Source organism: Aspergillus vadensis, assembly GCF_003184925.1.
Source record: "Aspergillus vadensis CBS 113365 unplaced genomic scaffold BO88scaffold_8, whole genome shotgun sequence".
Taxonomy (NCBI): Eukaryota; Fungi; Ascomycota; class Eurotiomycetes; order Eurotiales; family Aspergillaceae; genus Aspergillus; species Aspergillus vadensis.
The window spans coordinates 498,830-514,817 of record NW_020292046.1 but is presented as its reverse complement, the minus strand read 5'-3'; the positions used below and the strand labels follow the sequence as shown (position 1 = coordinate 514,817).

General features: G+C 51.4%; 4 protein-coding genes across 4 annotated transcripts; 1 reads left to right on the top strand and 3 right to left on the bottom strand.

Moving 5' to 3' along the window:
- Positions 1-457: 457 nt before the first annotated feature.
- On the bottom strand, positions 458-1,989 carry BO88DRAFT_337436 (uncharacterized protein; the record flags this gene model as incomplete). The annotated part of the gene is made up of 3 exons (XM_025702941.1): positions 458-1,651; positions 1,698-1,858; positions 1,914-1,989. 3 exons carry the CDS (start codon positions 1,987-1,989, stop codon positions 458-460), a joined length of 1,431 nt encoding a protein of 476 aa, XP_025564119.1.
- A 148-nt stretch (positions 1,990-2,137) lies between these two features.
- BO88DRAFT_261206 (cytochrome P450) lies at positions 2,138-4,168 on the top strand. The gene has a single exon (XM_025702288.1). The coding sequence runs from the start codon at positions 2,286-2,288 to the stop codon at positions 3,945-3,947; it is 1,662 nt and encodes a 553-aa protein (XP_025564118.1). The 5' UTR covers positions 2,138-2,285; the 3' UTR covers positions 3,948-4,168.
- Positions 3,998-6,257, bottom strand: BO88DRAFT_261200 (Zn(II)2Cys6 transcription factor). The gene is made up of 6 exons (XM_025702287.1): positions 5,961-6,257; positions 5,449-5,910; positions 5,149-5,387; positions 4,956-5,090; positions 4,809-4,899; positions 3,998-4,759 (listed from the first exon to the last, which is right to left on the bottom strand). Exons 1-6 carry the CDS (start codon positions 6,224-6,226, stop codon positions 4,048-4,050), a joined length of 1,905 nt encoding a protein of 634 aa, XP_025564117.1. The 5' UTR covers positions 6,227-6,257; the 3' UTR covers positions 3,998-4,047.
- Positions 6,258-7,235: 978 nt separating this feature from the next.
- chsE (chitin synthase class Va) lies at positions 7,236-13,381 on the bottom strand. Its single transcript, XM_025702286.1, has 3 exons — positions 13,044-13,381; positions 12,799-12,987; positions 7,236-12,746 (listed from the first exon to the last, which is right to left on the bottom strand). The coding sequence occupies exons 1-3, from the start codon at positions 13,154-13,156 to the stop codon at positions 7,367-7,369; spliced, it is 5,682 nt and encodes a 1,893-aa protein (XP_025564116.1). The 5' UTR covers positions 13,157-13,381; the 3' UTR covers positions 7,236-7,366.
- Positions 13,382-15,988: the final 2,607 nt, after the last annotated feature.

Below are 15,988 nucleotides of genomic sequence, written 5' to 3'. Positions count from 1 at the left end.
GATTGAAGTAGGGTTATGTCAAGACGGAGGGCCAAAGATATATGGATTTGGATCTATCTGATCTCAAGAGAGTAGTTGGTTGTTGTTGTTGGAAGAGGTGGTGGTCGGAGACCACGCAGGAAGAAGAGGAGAAGGATCAGCTGACAGCTGACAGCTGCCTGGCTGCAGTGAATGTCTCAACATAGTATGTTATTGCTATGATTTACTGGAGGAGATGAAATGATCAGTATTTGAGTAGCTCTCAATGTACTGGGGAAATCGTAGTCAGAGTTAGAGGATATTAGCAAGGATTATACAGAGTTGCTTGCAATCAATGATGCTAGAGGGGGGGGATTTGCCACTGACATACTGCTACTACGTGCGGGTTTATCAACTTGGCGGCTGGACTATTGGTAAGCTGGCTCGATTATTGGTAAGTGGACTCTATACGTGAAACTGAAGTTGTTCACCTAATCTATCAGAACAAAAACACCTGATCCCCAGCCTTCGCCACCGCCCCAGGCATAGGCCATCCCAATTCCAGCAACACCTTCTTCATAGCCCCGATCATTGGCGGCGGTCCACACAGCAGCATTTTACTATCCGGTCCAACAACAGGCAAATGCCTCTGAATAAGCTCAGCACTCACAAACCCTCGGTACCCAGTCCAGCTATCATCAGGCCTACTCAGCACATAGTGCACCTGAAACCTATCTGAATGATCACGAGCAAAAGCCTCCAGCTCTGCGCGAAGCAAAATATCCTCCTCGGTATTATTAGCATACAGAAGTGAGACGCGCGTATCAGTGTCTGCCGGATCCTCGCAAATGGCGCGGATAAGCTGGTACATAGGGGTGATGCCAGTGCCGCCGGCAATCATGCCAATGTGTTTGGCATACCGTGGGGAGTACTGCATGGCGCCTTTGGGGCCGCGGATCTCGATGGTATCGCCTATTTTCATCTGCGCGAGGTGCTGCGTCATTGCGCCCTGCGGGTAGGCCTTTACGAGGAGCTCGATGCGGCCGCGATCCTTGTTGTTCGATATGGGGGTGTATGAGCGTGCTACGCTGGTGCCGTTGATTGATGCACGTAGGGCGATGTGTTGTCCTGTTGGGAGGCCGAGAATGTCGTCGGGGTTCGGCAGGGAGAAAATAATGTGGTAAACATTCGGGGCGATCTCGGTCTTCTGGGTCATGGTGAAGGGTCGCCATTGTCGCGGGTCGAGAGGCTTTGGTCTCGGGATGGTGATGGTTGTCTTGGAAAGGTGCATCAGATGCGCGGGCTTGGATGGTCTGTGAGAGTCATAGTGCGTGAACTCTTGCTGTACGTCTAGCTTCGTCGACGCCCATAAACCTAGGCCAAGTGTTGCGGAGAATTGGATGATGCTGGAGATGCCTGCACCTAACCAGAATTGGCTGGCGTTATTGCCATCGGCGCCCCGTGGGAGTTGGATTAAGGAAAGCGCCGAGTGCTGCACAACCTGGAGGGCTTCTGAGGGCGTCATGCCTCGGTTATAAACTGTCACGATGGCTGTGACGACGAGACCGCTCAATCCGAGTTTGCTTGCCGTGCGAAGGAATCCCCATGGCGAGGGCTTCTTCACGTTGACGACGGCGGACTGTGACACTTGTTCGAAGGTCGGACGGTAGATCTCCACAGTCTCGGCTTGTTCCTAGGCAAGTCAGGGTATGTAGTGTGAATAGGGGTTAAGATAGTACCTCTGAAGGTAAGTCGCCAACAAAGTAGGGCTCGAGCTGCTCGCGCGCCTCATCGGAGTGGCCGATTTCTTCAAAAGCTTCGGTGGCATTGGTACCAGCAACTTCGATGAGAACTTCCTTTCCACCGGGATGATCTTCTAGATAATTGGTAACATTGTAGACTACATTGACGGTCAACTTCCATATCCTGCGAGGCAAAAGAGTAAAGTGACTAACCCTTGTTGTGGAGGACGATCCAGAGGTCGTCGGCCGTGTTGTGCTTTTGCACTTGCTCCAGGGTGAATGTCGCCATGGCAAATTGTGTGCTGTAGGCTGGTTTATTTCGTGCAGACACAGGGCACACTTTATAAATATCATTCACACCCTGAGCGTGATGCTTCCGGTTACCCGTGCAAACATAAGACTGGACCCTCGGCCGAAGTTCGTGCGAAGTCCGTACGAACACCAAGGAAGTGGCCCTTACGTGACTCCAAGCAGACACTGGAGATGCAGAGGCCAAATCTCGTCTTTAATGGAATATAAAGGTTACCCTTGCCAAAAGGCAATCCCGGTCTGTTGTCCTACAGCAGTCCATACTTCCCTTACAACATGCAGTGTCATTTCTACCTCATAGGCGAAGTCGTCGCCACAGCGCAGTGTCTCGAAGTCGACGCCCTCTGGAAGTTCGAGGACCTCCAACGCGCAGTCGGGGGTGTATTTCATGTCGTTCAGCCTACCGGAATTTCGTTCCACACCTCCTCTAATGATACCTTGACAACGGTGTCCGAGGTGCTCGCGGCCGCGACGTCCACTTCTCCCGTAGGCCTGCGCATCGACGGTAACGCCGTGCAGACGCCACAGGGCCCGCCAGGCCTGCCGCTCGTTGGCAGCTTCTATGAGATTTTTCCGGACCACCTTGGCAACCATTACCGGCTGTTCCGCAAATATGGCCCTGTCATCAAGACTACCAATATGGGCAAGACGATTTACCTGACGGACGATCCGCAGGTGGCAGCAGTGTGTTTCGCCGAGTCAGCGTACATGACCAAGAAGATCAATTCCGATCACCCACTCTGGGGCGTCAAAGACAACACAGCCATCTTTATCGGTGACACGGAGACGGAGAATTGGCGGCTGGCGCACAAGTACCTACCGCCAGCTATGGGGCCCAAAGCAGTGCGGCACTACACGGGGCTGATGCAGGAGTGCGCACGCAAGTCATTGCCCGTGTTCGACGAGCTGGACGCCCGTGATGAGTCCTGGAACGTATACCAGTACATGATAAAACTGGCATCGCAGACTATTGGCCGCTTCTCTCTTGGCAAGGATTTCGGCCACTTCAACGCCGTCGACAGCCCCCTGCACCCCATCGTCACCAACATTGCTAGTCTGCTCTCGCTCAACAAGAAAATCACAGCCCGCGGTGAATGGTACCGCCACCTACCCTTCGGCGACCCGGCTCGTCTGCGCCACGTCCAGCACACCATCTACTCGCTGCTGCAGGAGCAGGTCGACACGGTGACGGCCGAGTCGTGCAGCACCGACGCGCCCATGGCCGACGCCGCGTTGTCTGCTACCTGTGTCGTTGACTACCTGTTGCACGCAGTCGACGACACAGGAGCGCACTTCCCGCCATCCCTGATTCTGGCCAACATGCTTATTGTGACAGGGGCTGGGTTCACGACCACATCGGCGCTGCTGTCATGGCTGATCTACTGCCTCGTCACGTACGAGGGTACGCAGGACCGGCTGTACGCGGAGCTGGTAGAACACGGTATCGTAGGCCCTGCTGGCGAGCGAAATCAGACGACCTGGACGCCGGACCTGGCACACAGCCTGCCGTACATGGACCGGTTCGTCAAGGAGACGCAGCGACTACACAATGCCTCCTTCCAGCCGGGCCGCACAACAAAGACCGACGTCGTCCTCCCCGGCGGCTATCGCCTTCCTCCCGATAGCGTCATTGTGCCTGCCCTATATGCCATCCACACCAACCCCAAGGTCTGGCGTGATCCCTTCCGCTTCGACCCGGACCGCTGGGACACGGACGAGGTTAAGAACCGCCACCGCTGCGCCTATGTACCGTTCGCAACGGGGCCGCGCGGCTGCATCGGCTTCAACTTTGCTTTGTTGGAGGTAAAGATCCTGCTGGCCGAGCTGGTGAGTAGGTACGAGTTCGTTCGTGACGGTCAAGAGGCCATCGATTATGACCCAGAGTTCCAGCTCATTCGGCCTTTGAACTTTTATGTGAGGGCTAAGCGCCGCGTGTGATTGACGATTGAGACCATTGTGTATATAAGTTGATAGACAAAGTACTTTGTAGTCTTAATTAGACGTGTTGTATAGACGTGTTGTGAATATTAGCAAGTATTCAGCCGGCACTGTGGCAAATCTCGCGCAGGGCTTTAAGAGCCCGGGAGTACGGCCCGAAGTAGCGCACATTGGTGTCGTCGTCGCACCACTCGGATTCTTTCTCCTCCTTTTCGAGCACAGCTATCAGTCGCTGCACAAGGAGATCCGACTTGCGCCGCTCATCGACTGGCACATGATTGAGGCTTTTGAGCGTGATGGCGCAGCTTACCGCGTTGTGAACAAAGGCCCAGGAGCGGCACACGCTGGCTGAGTATCGGTGGAGATCGAGAAAGCTCTCAATAGCTTGCATCGCGCGCTGCACGCAGTCCACGGCTACGGCGGTTGGAAAGGGCGCGCCAGTATGGCCATCCAGGTATACACGGTTAATTCGGCAGGTCACATACCCGAGATGAATATCAAGCGCCAGTCGCTCGAGATGGTCCTGCAGCGAGACGCATCGACGCTTGTCGACAAGGAAAGGGGCGGCGGCATCGCGGATGCCATCGAGCTGGCGTTTGGATTCGCGCATGCTCTCTAAGGGGTCCTGCGGGCCATCTGTGGTTTCTTGGCGCGCTTCTTCGATGATCTGATGGCAAATAGCGAAGACACACTCCTGGAAGCTTAGACCATCCGTGTCATGTTTGTATGGGATTGAACAGTTCATCGCTATTGTTCCCAAAGGACGATCGTATGTGAAAGAGAGGAACGTGTCTTGCCAGATGAGCATCCACCTAGTAGTCATTCAGACAATGCAATGTACAAGGGCTCTGGGAAGTCTACCATAATCTGCTTCGCTCAAACTGCTCTGCCTCCGGCAAAGATGGAGACGCTTCATGAAGCCCGATACTTTGCGCTAGTCGTATAGTCGCGCCTGCGTCAATCAATACAAAGGCCGCAGAGAATAGAAGTAATGGTGCCTTCTCTTACCCATGAGGATCCACGCGCTGTTGGTATCCAGATTGTTTCGCAGACAGTGCCCAATCAAGGCCATGGCCTGAATTTGGTCTGTATTAGTCTGGTAAAAGAAGTTGGACATACGCAGACATTGAAATGACGAGCAAACTGCCCACAGTCAGCGCCTTGACTCGAATACAATCCTCTCACCACAAAGTCAACCTACCAAGCACTTTGGACCGCAAATCGCGCTCCTGGATGGGATCATCCGAGAACTGGACCCCACAAGCAAGAACTGCAAACAGCAGCGCCATCCAAGAAGAGCTCGGCTCCTCCGGCGGCGTCATCGCCTCGTGTGCCAGCATCCGCTGGTCCAAGAAAGCGAACAACGCCTGTGCAAACTCATCAATTGCCGCCAGCGCTGGGTAAAACGGGTACGCTTTGGTCTGGTACGCCTGCCAGTAGCTGCAATATCCATTAGCACATTGCGCCTCATCCACCAGAGCAAGTACAAGGGGCAACCAACCGGATCACGTCCGAATCCTCAGGCAGCGTTTGGCACACATCGCTCAGGGTGGCCTCTGCACCCCAGAGGTTTATAAAAGGGTATGCTCGCGGCATGCATTGATTGATCAGGACATCCTGCAGAGAAAGATCTCCCGCCATCGCCGACATCGTGGTCTGGCGGCAACCCAGCGCCAGTGGTGCGTCCGCGTGTCGACCGAGGTAGATCGTTGCACCTGTAGCATCTTCGACAACGTACCGGCCAGGTGATTTGCTAGCAGGTCGAACACGCATGCCAGGTAGTCGGGCAACGCTTCCAGTCCGCGGGCTGGGCTGCGAGGCAGGCGTGGTTGTTGTCGCCGCCGCCGTAGCCAGAAGATCAGCTTTGAGCGAGGCGATTTGTTCCTCAATGGCCTCCAAGCGGGAGATCAGGACCGCTGTTGCGTCGCCTGGGTTAGTCGACAAAGTGTCATTTTCGAGGTTCCTGGGGAATGAGTATCAGCTTGGGCAGGAAGTTCTAGAGTGGCGGCTCACGTTGAACTATAGTGCTGAGATGGTCCCTGAGGAACGTCGGCAGAGGCGGAGGGAAGATAATCCTCGTTCCCAGTCTCAGAAGATGTCGGCACACGACAAAGTTCAGGATGGCTGCGTTTGACACAGCTGGAGCAAGGAACCTGGCCGTCGCAGCGGACCTTGCGATGTCGACAGGGGAAACAGGATCGGATGCCGCGGGACTTGCGCTTATTCTTTAGAAGCTCGCGCACTAGGCCAGTGTCGTATGGATATGCGCTATCGGCCATTATAAACACCAGCTTCTATATTCCATGACCCTTCAAAGCAGAAGTGAATGGAATAGAACCAAAGTTGAGGACGGATTGAGACGGACGGCGGGAGGCACCGCACAGGCATACAGATCACGTGATCTACACAACTTCGCTAGTTGTTAGTTGACATGCAACAGGGACTTGTGGAATGGCTGAAGGATTAATGCCCACCCGTTGATTATGGGCGGGCAATTGCGGAAATCATTGTACCTCCCTATAGTGTTGTTGAGGTCAAAGATTCCCTGCTATTTCCAGACGGCGATTACTTAATCTGGCTCTCCGGGACGCCCCCATAAAAGACATACATGCTTTGGGAGCTATTTATTGGCTAGCTGGTATATTCTGTAATTTTCTCGGGCGCTGCTCCCTGCGGATACATTACTTTAGCTTAATTGAAATATTTGATAGTAGGGGTAATGTTATTTAGAAGACTTAGTTTCATGTTATTGTCTATTTGTTCTTTTTTATATTTATATTTCTTATACAAAACAAGGACTATATATCAATATAAATATTATTCTATATGTTGAACTTGTGATTGTCATAGTACTTATTCTGGACATAGTATATGGGATGATGTTTGTTCAGTTACTACTACCAACTTGTTTTGCTTAGTGTTTCCCTACAAATGAATTTGAACCACTAAGGTTGAATTTGTCGGTCTTAGTGCCATGAACTTGATAATGAAAGATTGGTAGCTTTGTGTGCATTATACATTGATTCTTTGTATATGTACTTGGCTGTAAAAAAAAAGCGATGACTATCTAATCGACATGGTCTACCTCGCAAGAAACAAATCAACCGCTCAATATGCCTCATAATGACAAACAGACATATGCAGGCAATAACACACATTAGAATCAAGAGAAATGAAAACAAGAATATAAAGATAATGTACAGCGCCACGCCAGAGCTGTTTTGTACAGCTAATGAAACAGAATGTAACAGGAACGACAACGACGTTCATTGATTAACCATGCGTTTTGGAGGGAGATTGTTTGCAGATAAAAAGATAACGATAACGATATAATGATGATGTTGATGCAATCGTCGTCAATGTCATGGACAGATGGAGGTTTTTTATGATCATGTCAGCTAGAGTGAAGGACTAGCTGTCTAATCGGCTATTGCGCATCCGGGTAGATGCCATTTTGGTAATCGAGAAACGGTCGTTTTACAGATTGCCGGCAAGAATGGCTTCGGTGGCTGTAGAGGAAATGATGTCAGTGAAATTCTGGTTAATAGATGATTTTGTGCAGCCTTACCTGAGTTGATGTAGGGTCGTTTAGCGTCAAGGTTGACGCCGAAACGTCTCTCAAGTTCCAGCTTGATGCTCTTCTTGGTCACCGTCATCAAGTCTGCGGTGCGCAGGATCTCGCGGATCTCCGACAAGAGGACATCATCGGCTGGCAAGTGAGACAAGTCTTCCATCTCCATCTCCATGTTCCGGCTCATCATCTCTGAAGGTGCCAAAGACATGCGAGACGAGTAACGAGGAAGGTTAAATTGAGACACTGGTCTCGAAGCCGGGAATCCATACTCAGATTGCATTGGGTGGTAGGACTTGGTGCCGTAAGAGAACCCAGAAACCTCTGAACGATCGTCCCGCGAAGTCTGAGCCTCCCACAGTTCGGCCTGATATTCCTCCCACGTCTTTTTAGGGATGGACGACGGGTCAAACTTTCCTTCATCAGAGATAACGACCTTGCGGCCCTTCTCTCCAGTAATGACACGTGTATTACCCCAGGAGAAATCGTCCATATGCCAGAATGAGTACAGGGGCAGAGCCAGCGACGAAATAGGGATACCAAGGATGTAAATGAACATCCATCCAATCATGTCCCACTTACGCCGGAAGATGAAAATGAGTGCCTGCAGACCGTAGATGGCAGCCAGAAGCACGAATGCCGTCCATGGAATCGTGGATGTGTCATGAATGAGCCAGTAGATCAGGTAAACGATGTAAGCAACGGTGACAGGCTGAATGATTGTACTGATGAGATCCACAAACACAATGAAGCGCATACTGAAGCAACAGAAACCGCAAAGCTGATTCAGTGGTATCAGCTCAATTAGATTGTGGACCGTAGAATTAATCCACCGACGACGTTGCGACAAGAACACAGCGAAACTCTCAGGGGCGATTGTGAAAGCTTTAGCGGCCGAGATATACTTCGTCTTGTACTTGGGATGGTGCTTGATAAGCAGTGTTGTCAGATAACGATCTTCACCCAAGTGCAGCAAATTTTTCATGTGGAGAGTGTCGACACGGATTTCCGCATAGGCTTCAACAATCTCTTTGCTCACGAACAGAGGCTTCCCGCTTTCGGCTGAGCGGATGCGATACATGGTGAAGCAACCCGGCAAACAAGTAATGGATCCGAAAAGACTCTCAAAGGCTTTGACAAGGTTGTGAGAGATGTAGTATTCGTAGACTTGAATCATTGTCACCATTGACGTTTTGGCATTCGAAAGAGCAGTTTCTCCACAGATACCCAGAATGCGGGTATCGGCCAGCAGAGTTGACACCATTCGTGTTGCAGCATCAGGGGCCACAACCGTATCGGCATCGACCTGTAGAATAAACTCATAAAATGTGGGATTGACACCGATGATGTTGCGTATCTGGTGATATATCTCCAGCTCCATAGGACTCATGGGAAGGTTGTAATGGACGCGGTTGAGGAACCGCATGAGCACCATCTGGGAATCACGCTTTCCTCTGTTACCTGGCCGAGCGACCTCGGAGGGCTTACCGACCTTGACAACAACCAGGAAAGGAACGATGTGGCCCATGACCTCATAGAGACCCGAGTAAATCTTACCCATATTGTGCTGTTTCATACCTTCGCCCAAACTTTCGAAGCTTAGCGGCTCAGGGTCGACGGATTCGGGTACGCCTAGGATGTCTAAGACGATTCGAGGGGTAGGACGATCGTTTCCTTGTCCGATAATCATACCATCACAAATAACCACGAGAAGTTTGCGTTTGTCATCATAGCGCATGCGAGCCATAGAGTCGATAGCACGGCGGAGGGATTCCTCGTCTTCAGTGTAGGCTGGGACTTGACAAATAATGAACTTGTCGAGATTCTCTGGGAGATTCTTTCTCGAGAATTGCAAAGCCGCCAAGAACTTGAAGACGACAATCAAACAGATGAAGATTGATATGGCGAGGATGAAGTAACGGGCAAACTGACAACGAGGCGAATTACGTGTATCCACATGGCCGACAAAGAAAAGATTATCCAAGCAGAGCTGCATACGTTCGCGCATCACGTCAGATATTGCCAGGTCCTCCCAGTATTTTGTCAAATCTTGACCTGGCAGTCGTTGGAAAAGTTCCACGACAAGGTCATCCATGAAGTTCCGATCGACATTAGCAGGGACCGATTCCCCTACAGGAGCTTGCACTCTTCGTCCTCCGGCCACATATGTCGTCAGGTCGTATACCCTCCCGTTGATACTTCCAATATACTGTGACTTGTCTCCCAAAGTTCTCAGGTATGTCGGGGTGTAACCAACCCATCCCTTGAAGTAGTTCGCTTTGAGCATTATCATCTGCTCTTGGAACCAATCGGGGCGAGAGTCATTGGTGAAGTAACGGAAGTCATGGTATACCCAATTGGTATCACTAGTACTGACGGTGGTGGCAGAGCCGGAGATGTTCGTGGAAGAGTAGTCCAAGAGCACTGTAGGGTCAATAGAGCCGTCTTTTCCGGGGCATAGAGCCGAGACCTGAACTGGGAAAAGACCGGTGGCGTCGGTACCAGCGTAGTTCTTGAGTTGTTTTTCCGGGACGATATCTGGGTAGTGAGACGGCATGAACTTGCCCAAATTGAAAACTATACCGCGAATCGCGACGAATGAATTATGCCCATCCTTGCCGTTGTGTGTGCTCAGCTCACCCGAGGAATACACATGCTGTGTGGGACAAATCAGACCAGGGAAAGCGACGATGAAGAAGATTGCAAAGGCACAACTGAACCAGATGATTAAGTTGATCGCAAGCTTCTCACGCCAGGCGGTTCTAACATCTTTCCGGGACATGCGGCCAAACGTTTTGATCATAAAGTCTGGGATATAGAAGGTGAGAAGATAGACAATTGCCATCCAGCGTTTGCGACTTCCGGAGACAGGCGCCTCATCCACTTCCTCCATCTTCTTTTCGTTGCCCTTTTCGAGCATTTGTTCTCTCGTATCCAAATTCCGAAACATGTCGCCCGAATTGAATGCAGAGGCGCCGGCATCTGAGCGCCCATCGAACTCACGACTACTGGAATACCCTTGTTTTCCATCCTCCCCGTAGATGAAACCACCCGGGGACTGATCAGACGGGCCGAGGAGCCGGACTTTTGAATCAGCGTAGCCGCCAGCGCGCGCGTGAAGGAGGTTATCCCCGCCTTCATCAGAGCCTTCCGCAGGATATACAGGGACAACACGCTCGCCTAACTTGGCGAGATCGGCCCAGCAGCGCTCGCTGAGAAAGACGCCCGTGCTGCCTACCCTAGCTTCGTTCCCTGGCCAACGCTTTTCATCCAAGACGACTTCGGACTTCTCCCTGTCGCTCCCCACAACGACGTTGCCAATCTCCGCCAGGCCTAGAAACTCAGCAAATGGGAGGAAGATGCTGAAGTCGGCGTTCCTGAGCCGCTGACTGATCTCCGCGATGCCAAAGGTTTGAACCTGTGCTCGCACGCATTTGCTATCGAACTGGTTCGCAATGCGGCGATCGTTGGGTTTCAGACAGAACACAAAGTAGGGGTTCAGATTGGCAGAATTCAAGCATCTGCTAACGATATCCAATGAAGATAGGAACTGGCCCGCAGCGCCTTGCATGCCGTTAGCCAGCATCGTACTCTTTCGGCGGCCGGAACTTTTTGACATGCTACCGGCTTGACTCTCGTATTCATCTTGATCGTCCGCCTCCGGTGCATCGAAGGCTAACCGAGATGGTCCAGCCTTCCGGCGAGCCATGCTGGGCATTCTCATAGGCTTGGAGCTCACCTGTGCCTGCATAATCGCGGTCCGCTCCTGAGGATGGGTGACGGTCTGCAAAGCTTCTTGACCAAATAGGTCTCGCACAAAGTCACTACTTGTCGACCTCATCAGGTTCATGAGATCTCCCGAAATAACATCGCCATTCTCCTCCAAAAGGCCATGCACGGGGTAATCGACCTCTCCGGCGAAATGCTTCACCGTGAATGCGGACCGAGCACCTTGGGAGATCAGGGCATTCCCTTGTCCCGTGCTGCCGACTGTAATGGCGGGGTTTTTGTTCTCGAACCGCTTTTTGACAGACTCGAGGAACTGAGAGTCGGTCCGGCCCCGCTTAGTCTGATCGTCGAGGATGCTCAGAAGGCCATTTCCGGATTTCAGTAAGCCACGAGTAGCATCGCTGTTGTCGAAGTAGCTTGTAGCAGGCACAGTAACTTCTTCACGATCCAGCATCTCAGCCTTCCGCTCGAAGAATGACTGCAAGCAGAAATTGTACAAGGACTCGGTGGCCGCATTGCTCAGGAGCTGATCGAGCGTAGAGCCAGTTGCGCTGGCCTGAGAGAATCCAGGGAAGTCGAGGATGGAGACAGTGTTCGCCACGCTGTCTTCAGCCGCACATATCCGCTGATTGATACCCTCAAAGATATAGGCCACCAGCAGCGAGTATAGGGTGCGCGCGAGCCCATCAGCATTTTGCCGGGCGCCCTTCGGATCAAGCATCACTGTCACGCGTTCCCGACGAATCGTCTTCGTCCGATACCCGAAGCTGGTCTCCAGCTCTTCCACCCCCAATCCCAAAAAGGCAGCGATAACAGAGAGGACATCCTTATTCTTGACGACGGTGACCGTTTCGCCGCCCTCATGAGAGTAGCCGCCAGATTCCTCCGCTGTAGTGGTAGTGGCTTGGCCGCTAACAAAGTCCAGCTGACCAAGGTGAAGAATGGTAGCAAGGATTTGACAGAATTCGGCGATCTCACTGCGAGGGAACTCCAATTTCCTGAGTGCGGTCTTGAAGTGTTGGAAACCATCGGCATCATTAATACCGACTTTAAGCTGGGTGGGGTGGCCGAGGTATCTCCACCTCTTGTGACCAATTGAGGCGCCTGAGAGCTTGCCACCACTCGTCGACACATGGATAGAACTGTCGAAGCCCAAGTGTTCCTTCTCCGCAGCACTGGTACCGGCTAAGAGATAGTAGAGCACGTGAAAACTACGTTCTCCCGTGGGCACTGAGGCAATGCGACTACGCTCCAGCCTGTGGTCGATAATCTTACCACCGATCAGGGTGGGGTTGACCGAGGAAGACCCGTCGTATTGCAGTTCCAGGAACAATCCAGCTTTGGACGCAGTTGGCGTAGTCACCGACTTGGTCGTAGTCAAGGTATCAAAAACGAACGTGGCGTAAGACAGCTTCGAGGAGAGTGGGGTCGAGGAGAAGGAGAGAAATGATGATAACAGGTGTGAGCGAATGGTGGTCTTTCCAGAGCCGCTTTCACCACTAGACTGACTGTCAGCTTTCCATATAAGCAGTTATCGATAGGTATGCTCACAGGAAAACAATGGCCTGGTTTTCTCCACGGGCACCTAGCCGAGTAAATGCACGTTTGGCAAGGTCTTCCGCCTCTCCCATAGCACTTCCTTCCTTGTCGCCATCGGGACCGCGGGATGATGTTGTGTATGTGTTCAAGCTAATCAATGCCTGGGAGGAAAGACGGGCTGTCGGTAAGCCCACATGGAACCTTAGAAGCCGCTGTCAGTGAAATGAGCTTCATACTCTATGAAAGAGAAACCCTACCGGCTTGCAAGGTGCGCGGTCAAGTGAGTATCCGACTGTAAATGCGCTGGTAGGGATGGTAACGACGACTGGGCATGGGACGGTGTACGCCCGGAGGGTGCAGGTCCAGCCATGTTGCTGGCGAGGTTACCACCTCAAGGTTGAGGTTGTGGAAGTTGTCAGGCTTTCGCCGCAATCACCCCAAGGGTACCTGCAACAAAATCTGTAAAGACTGTGGCCGACAGAAAGTGAGATCTTGTCTGGACCGTAATGGAACTCTTCAGGTATGCTTGGCCGAGGTGGGCTATTTCCAGCCGAGGAATGTTCGATTATCTTGGATGGGGAATTCCTAGTAGTCTAGGGAAGATAGGTGCATTGCTCGTATAAAAGGTAAATGCTAGCCGATCACAAGACAAAGGGCGATCGGGGACTATCCAAATCTCCAGTGTGGTGAATGTAAAATGGGAGCAGCCCTGCTGACGGAGGTAGCGAGAGGCAGGCGTGGCGCGATCCGGCCAAACGATCGTATATAGGCGGTTTGAGATGGATAAACGAGGGATGCTCAACGGAGAGCCTTGATTAGATTAGAATAACAGGGCCAAAAGAACCGAATGAAGAAGGAAGAGAGAAACGTAAAGGAAAAGAAAAAAGAGGCAGTCAACAATACAAGTGCGACAGAGAGGAAGAGCACAAGTTGCTGCTGGGAAGCTGTCCGGGGTTAAGCAGCGGAACAATAATATGGACTACTGTTGATAAAGGGAAAAACCTACAGACTTTGGGCTGTGGTTGGTCTAGCTGCGACTCGGCGCGCCAGCACTAACAGTCACTATGTTGCCCGACTGGGTAAGTCCGTATGGGACTGGTTACCAGACGGCGGGGGGGAGGGGAAGTTGCAAATTACTAGCGGGATGGTATCGAGGGGGTTTTACACGGTTTGGGGAGGGACCACTACAAAGTAGGTCGGTAACGGAGAAATCAATTGATTCATGTGGAAAGAAGAAGAAAGAAATTTCACAGGCTAGAATGTTCATCCTGAGCGGCCAGAATGATGTAGGTCATCATCCACATCCCAGATAGTGCGGTGCTTGTTTCTTTCCCACTTCCCACCTTCCGTGTCTCCTGAGATTGGGGATTATTTTTGGGACGATGCATCCTGCGCTGACAGCCGAGGACCCGCGGATCCTCAGCCGGTGGGGATTTTCAGTCCGGTCGGTCGAACCGTCCCTCGATGGTCTGGTTAGGTTAAGACCCGAGCCAGTCCAGTCAATGAGGGGACCATATTTAGATTAATCCCACTGGCTGTGGGATGGTTGAGGAGGAGAAGAAGAAAAATAGAATAGAGGGGGAAAAAAAAAGAAGAGACATCGGTCTCAGTAGTCAGTCCCGCCTCGAGATTTTGTCAATCCTCGAGCTGAAACCACACTGATTTCAAAAATTACTCTTTCCCTCAGTCTGGGGGGTCTCAGATATACTACGCAATAACTTGCCAGACATTATTACTTCAATACTACTTCATTACTCCGTACCGATGCGAAAAACAACAGGACTGGCGAGAATGTGAGACGAGGCTTCCCGGCCGCCCCAATCTATTCTGGCAACCGGGTTCAATCTTATGTCAATCATTCAGCGCCACACGCAGGAAAAGGGGTCAAGTCTCCTGCCCTCCCTTTGACAGCAACTCACGCTTTGGTGACCGATTGGAACCGGGGGGCATGAGGCCTCAATATATGCACCAAGGCCTGCAGCGTCTCGAGTTGATACATATTACGAGTCAGTTGTCGGCCGGTTAGCGATCTGCGGTCAATATCTAATAACTGTGTATATAGACTAGATAGATAGATAGAGGATGGATCCATGGGTATCGATGGCGGAGACTTGACTGTTTGGGATTTAAATGCGAGTAGGTCAGAGCCAAAAAATCTCACTCATATCCTCGGTCGGGAGATCGTAAATGATCACCCACCACCACCACTCACAAGAGCAGGGGGGAAGAAAGAGAGAGATAGCCAAGAAGACCCTGAGGGGCCCGGGAAAACATTAAAGAAACAGGCTAAGCAGGTGGTCGGGGTGGACCGATTGGATCATTCGATCTGTTGATGAAACTAGGGGGTGGGATTTCCCTTGTGGTTGCTGGTCGGCGGTAAAGCACTTACTCCGTAGAACACGCTGGAAGATCCAGTTTTCTACCATCCATATCCACCCACAGATAATGTGTTTTTCTTACTCTAGAAGCTGTGCTGGATGGGGGCAGCCCAGAATCACAAATGACTGACCATGTTAACACGACTTCTTGTCTTTGTTGAGAGGACGAAACGTCACCTGTAACAGTACGGCTTGAGGTTACCCAACTTAAAGTTTCCCTTCATACCAGACCAGTCATTTATCTATTACTAAGTAGGTAGATAAATAGCCCTTACTAACGAGATACTCCTTCCCTATTCAACATGAACTAGTTGTTCTCTACTATCAGCATCAGACAACCACCTTACCTATCTCGTAGACTACTACCGTGTCACACGGGCGGGTATTACGATTATGGATGCTGCAGAATAAAAACAATGGCCAGGTTTCTCGGAGGGGGGCGCGCACTCCTTTGGAACAAAAATAACAACAACTTCAAGGCGACCCGCCGGCACTGGGCGGCGCCATCGTAAATCATGCATGATCTCTTGGGTTTTTTCAATCACAGCATATGACAGCTTTGCCCCTCCGCTCCCCAGTCGATGGAATATCCAGAAATAGCAGAGACAAAGAGAACGGACCCAACGATGTTGTTGGCAAGGTTGATAAGGTGGTGGTGGCAAGATGGTCATCAGCCATTGGCTTTGACTGAGACATTGAATGTTGTCCTGCCGGGTAGATCCAGTCGCACTGGCTGAATGCTGGATGGGAGAAACCCTCAAAACCTCACTAGTACCGTACGATGAGATACGGCCTACCCGATTAGGTATCGAGCCCCAGTTCGG

What these genes read in the sequence shown, in the direction of transcription:
- BO88DRAFT_261206 (XM_025702288.1), top strand. Translation starts at nt 2,286, where the DNA reads ATGCAGTGTCATTTCTACCTCATAGGCGAAGTCGTCGCCACAGCGCAG.
- BO88DRAFT_261200 (XM_025702287.1), bottom strand. Translation starts at nt 6,226, where the DNA reads ATGGCCGATAGCGCATATCCATACGACACTGGCCTAGTGCGCGAGCTT. An exon ending in GAGGATTCGGACGTGATCCG is followed by an intron (nt 5,388 to 5,448) that starts GTTGGTTGCCCC and finishes TGGATATTGCAG; the next exon opens with CTACTGGCAGGCGTACCAGA. An exon ending in TTTGAGCGAAGCAGATTATG is followed by an intron (nt 4,760 to 4,808) that starts GTAGACTTCCCA and finishes AATGACTACTAG; the next exon opens with GTGGATGCTCATCTGGCAAG.
- chsE (XM_025702286.1), bottom strand. Translation starts at nt 13,156, where the DNA reads ATGGCTGGACCTGCACCCTCCGGGCGTACACCGTCCCATGCCCAGTCG. An exon ending in ACCGCGCACCTTGCAAGCCG is followed by an intron (nt 12,988 to 13,043) that starts GTAGGGTTTCTC and finishes GCGGCTTCTAAG; the next exon opens with GTTCCATGTGGGCTTACCGA. An exon ending in AACCAGGCCATTGTTTTCCT is followed by an intron (nt 12,747 to 12,798) that starts GTGAGCATACCT and finishes CAGTCAGTCTAG; the next exon opens with TGGTGAAAGCGGCTCTGGAA.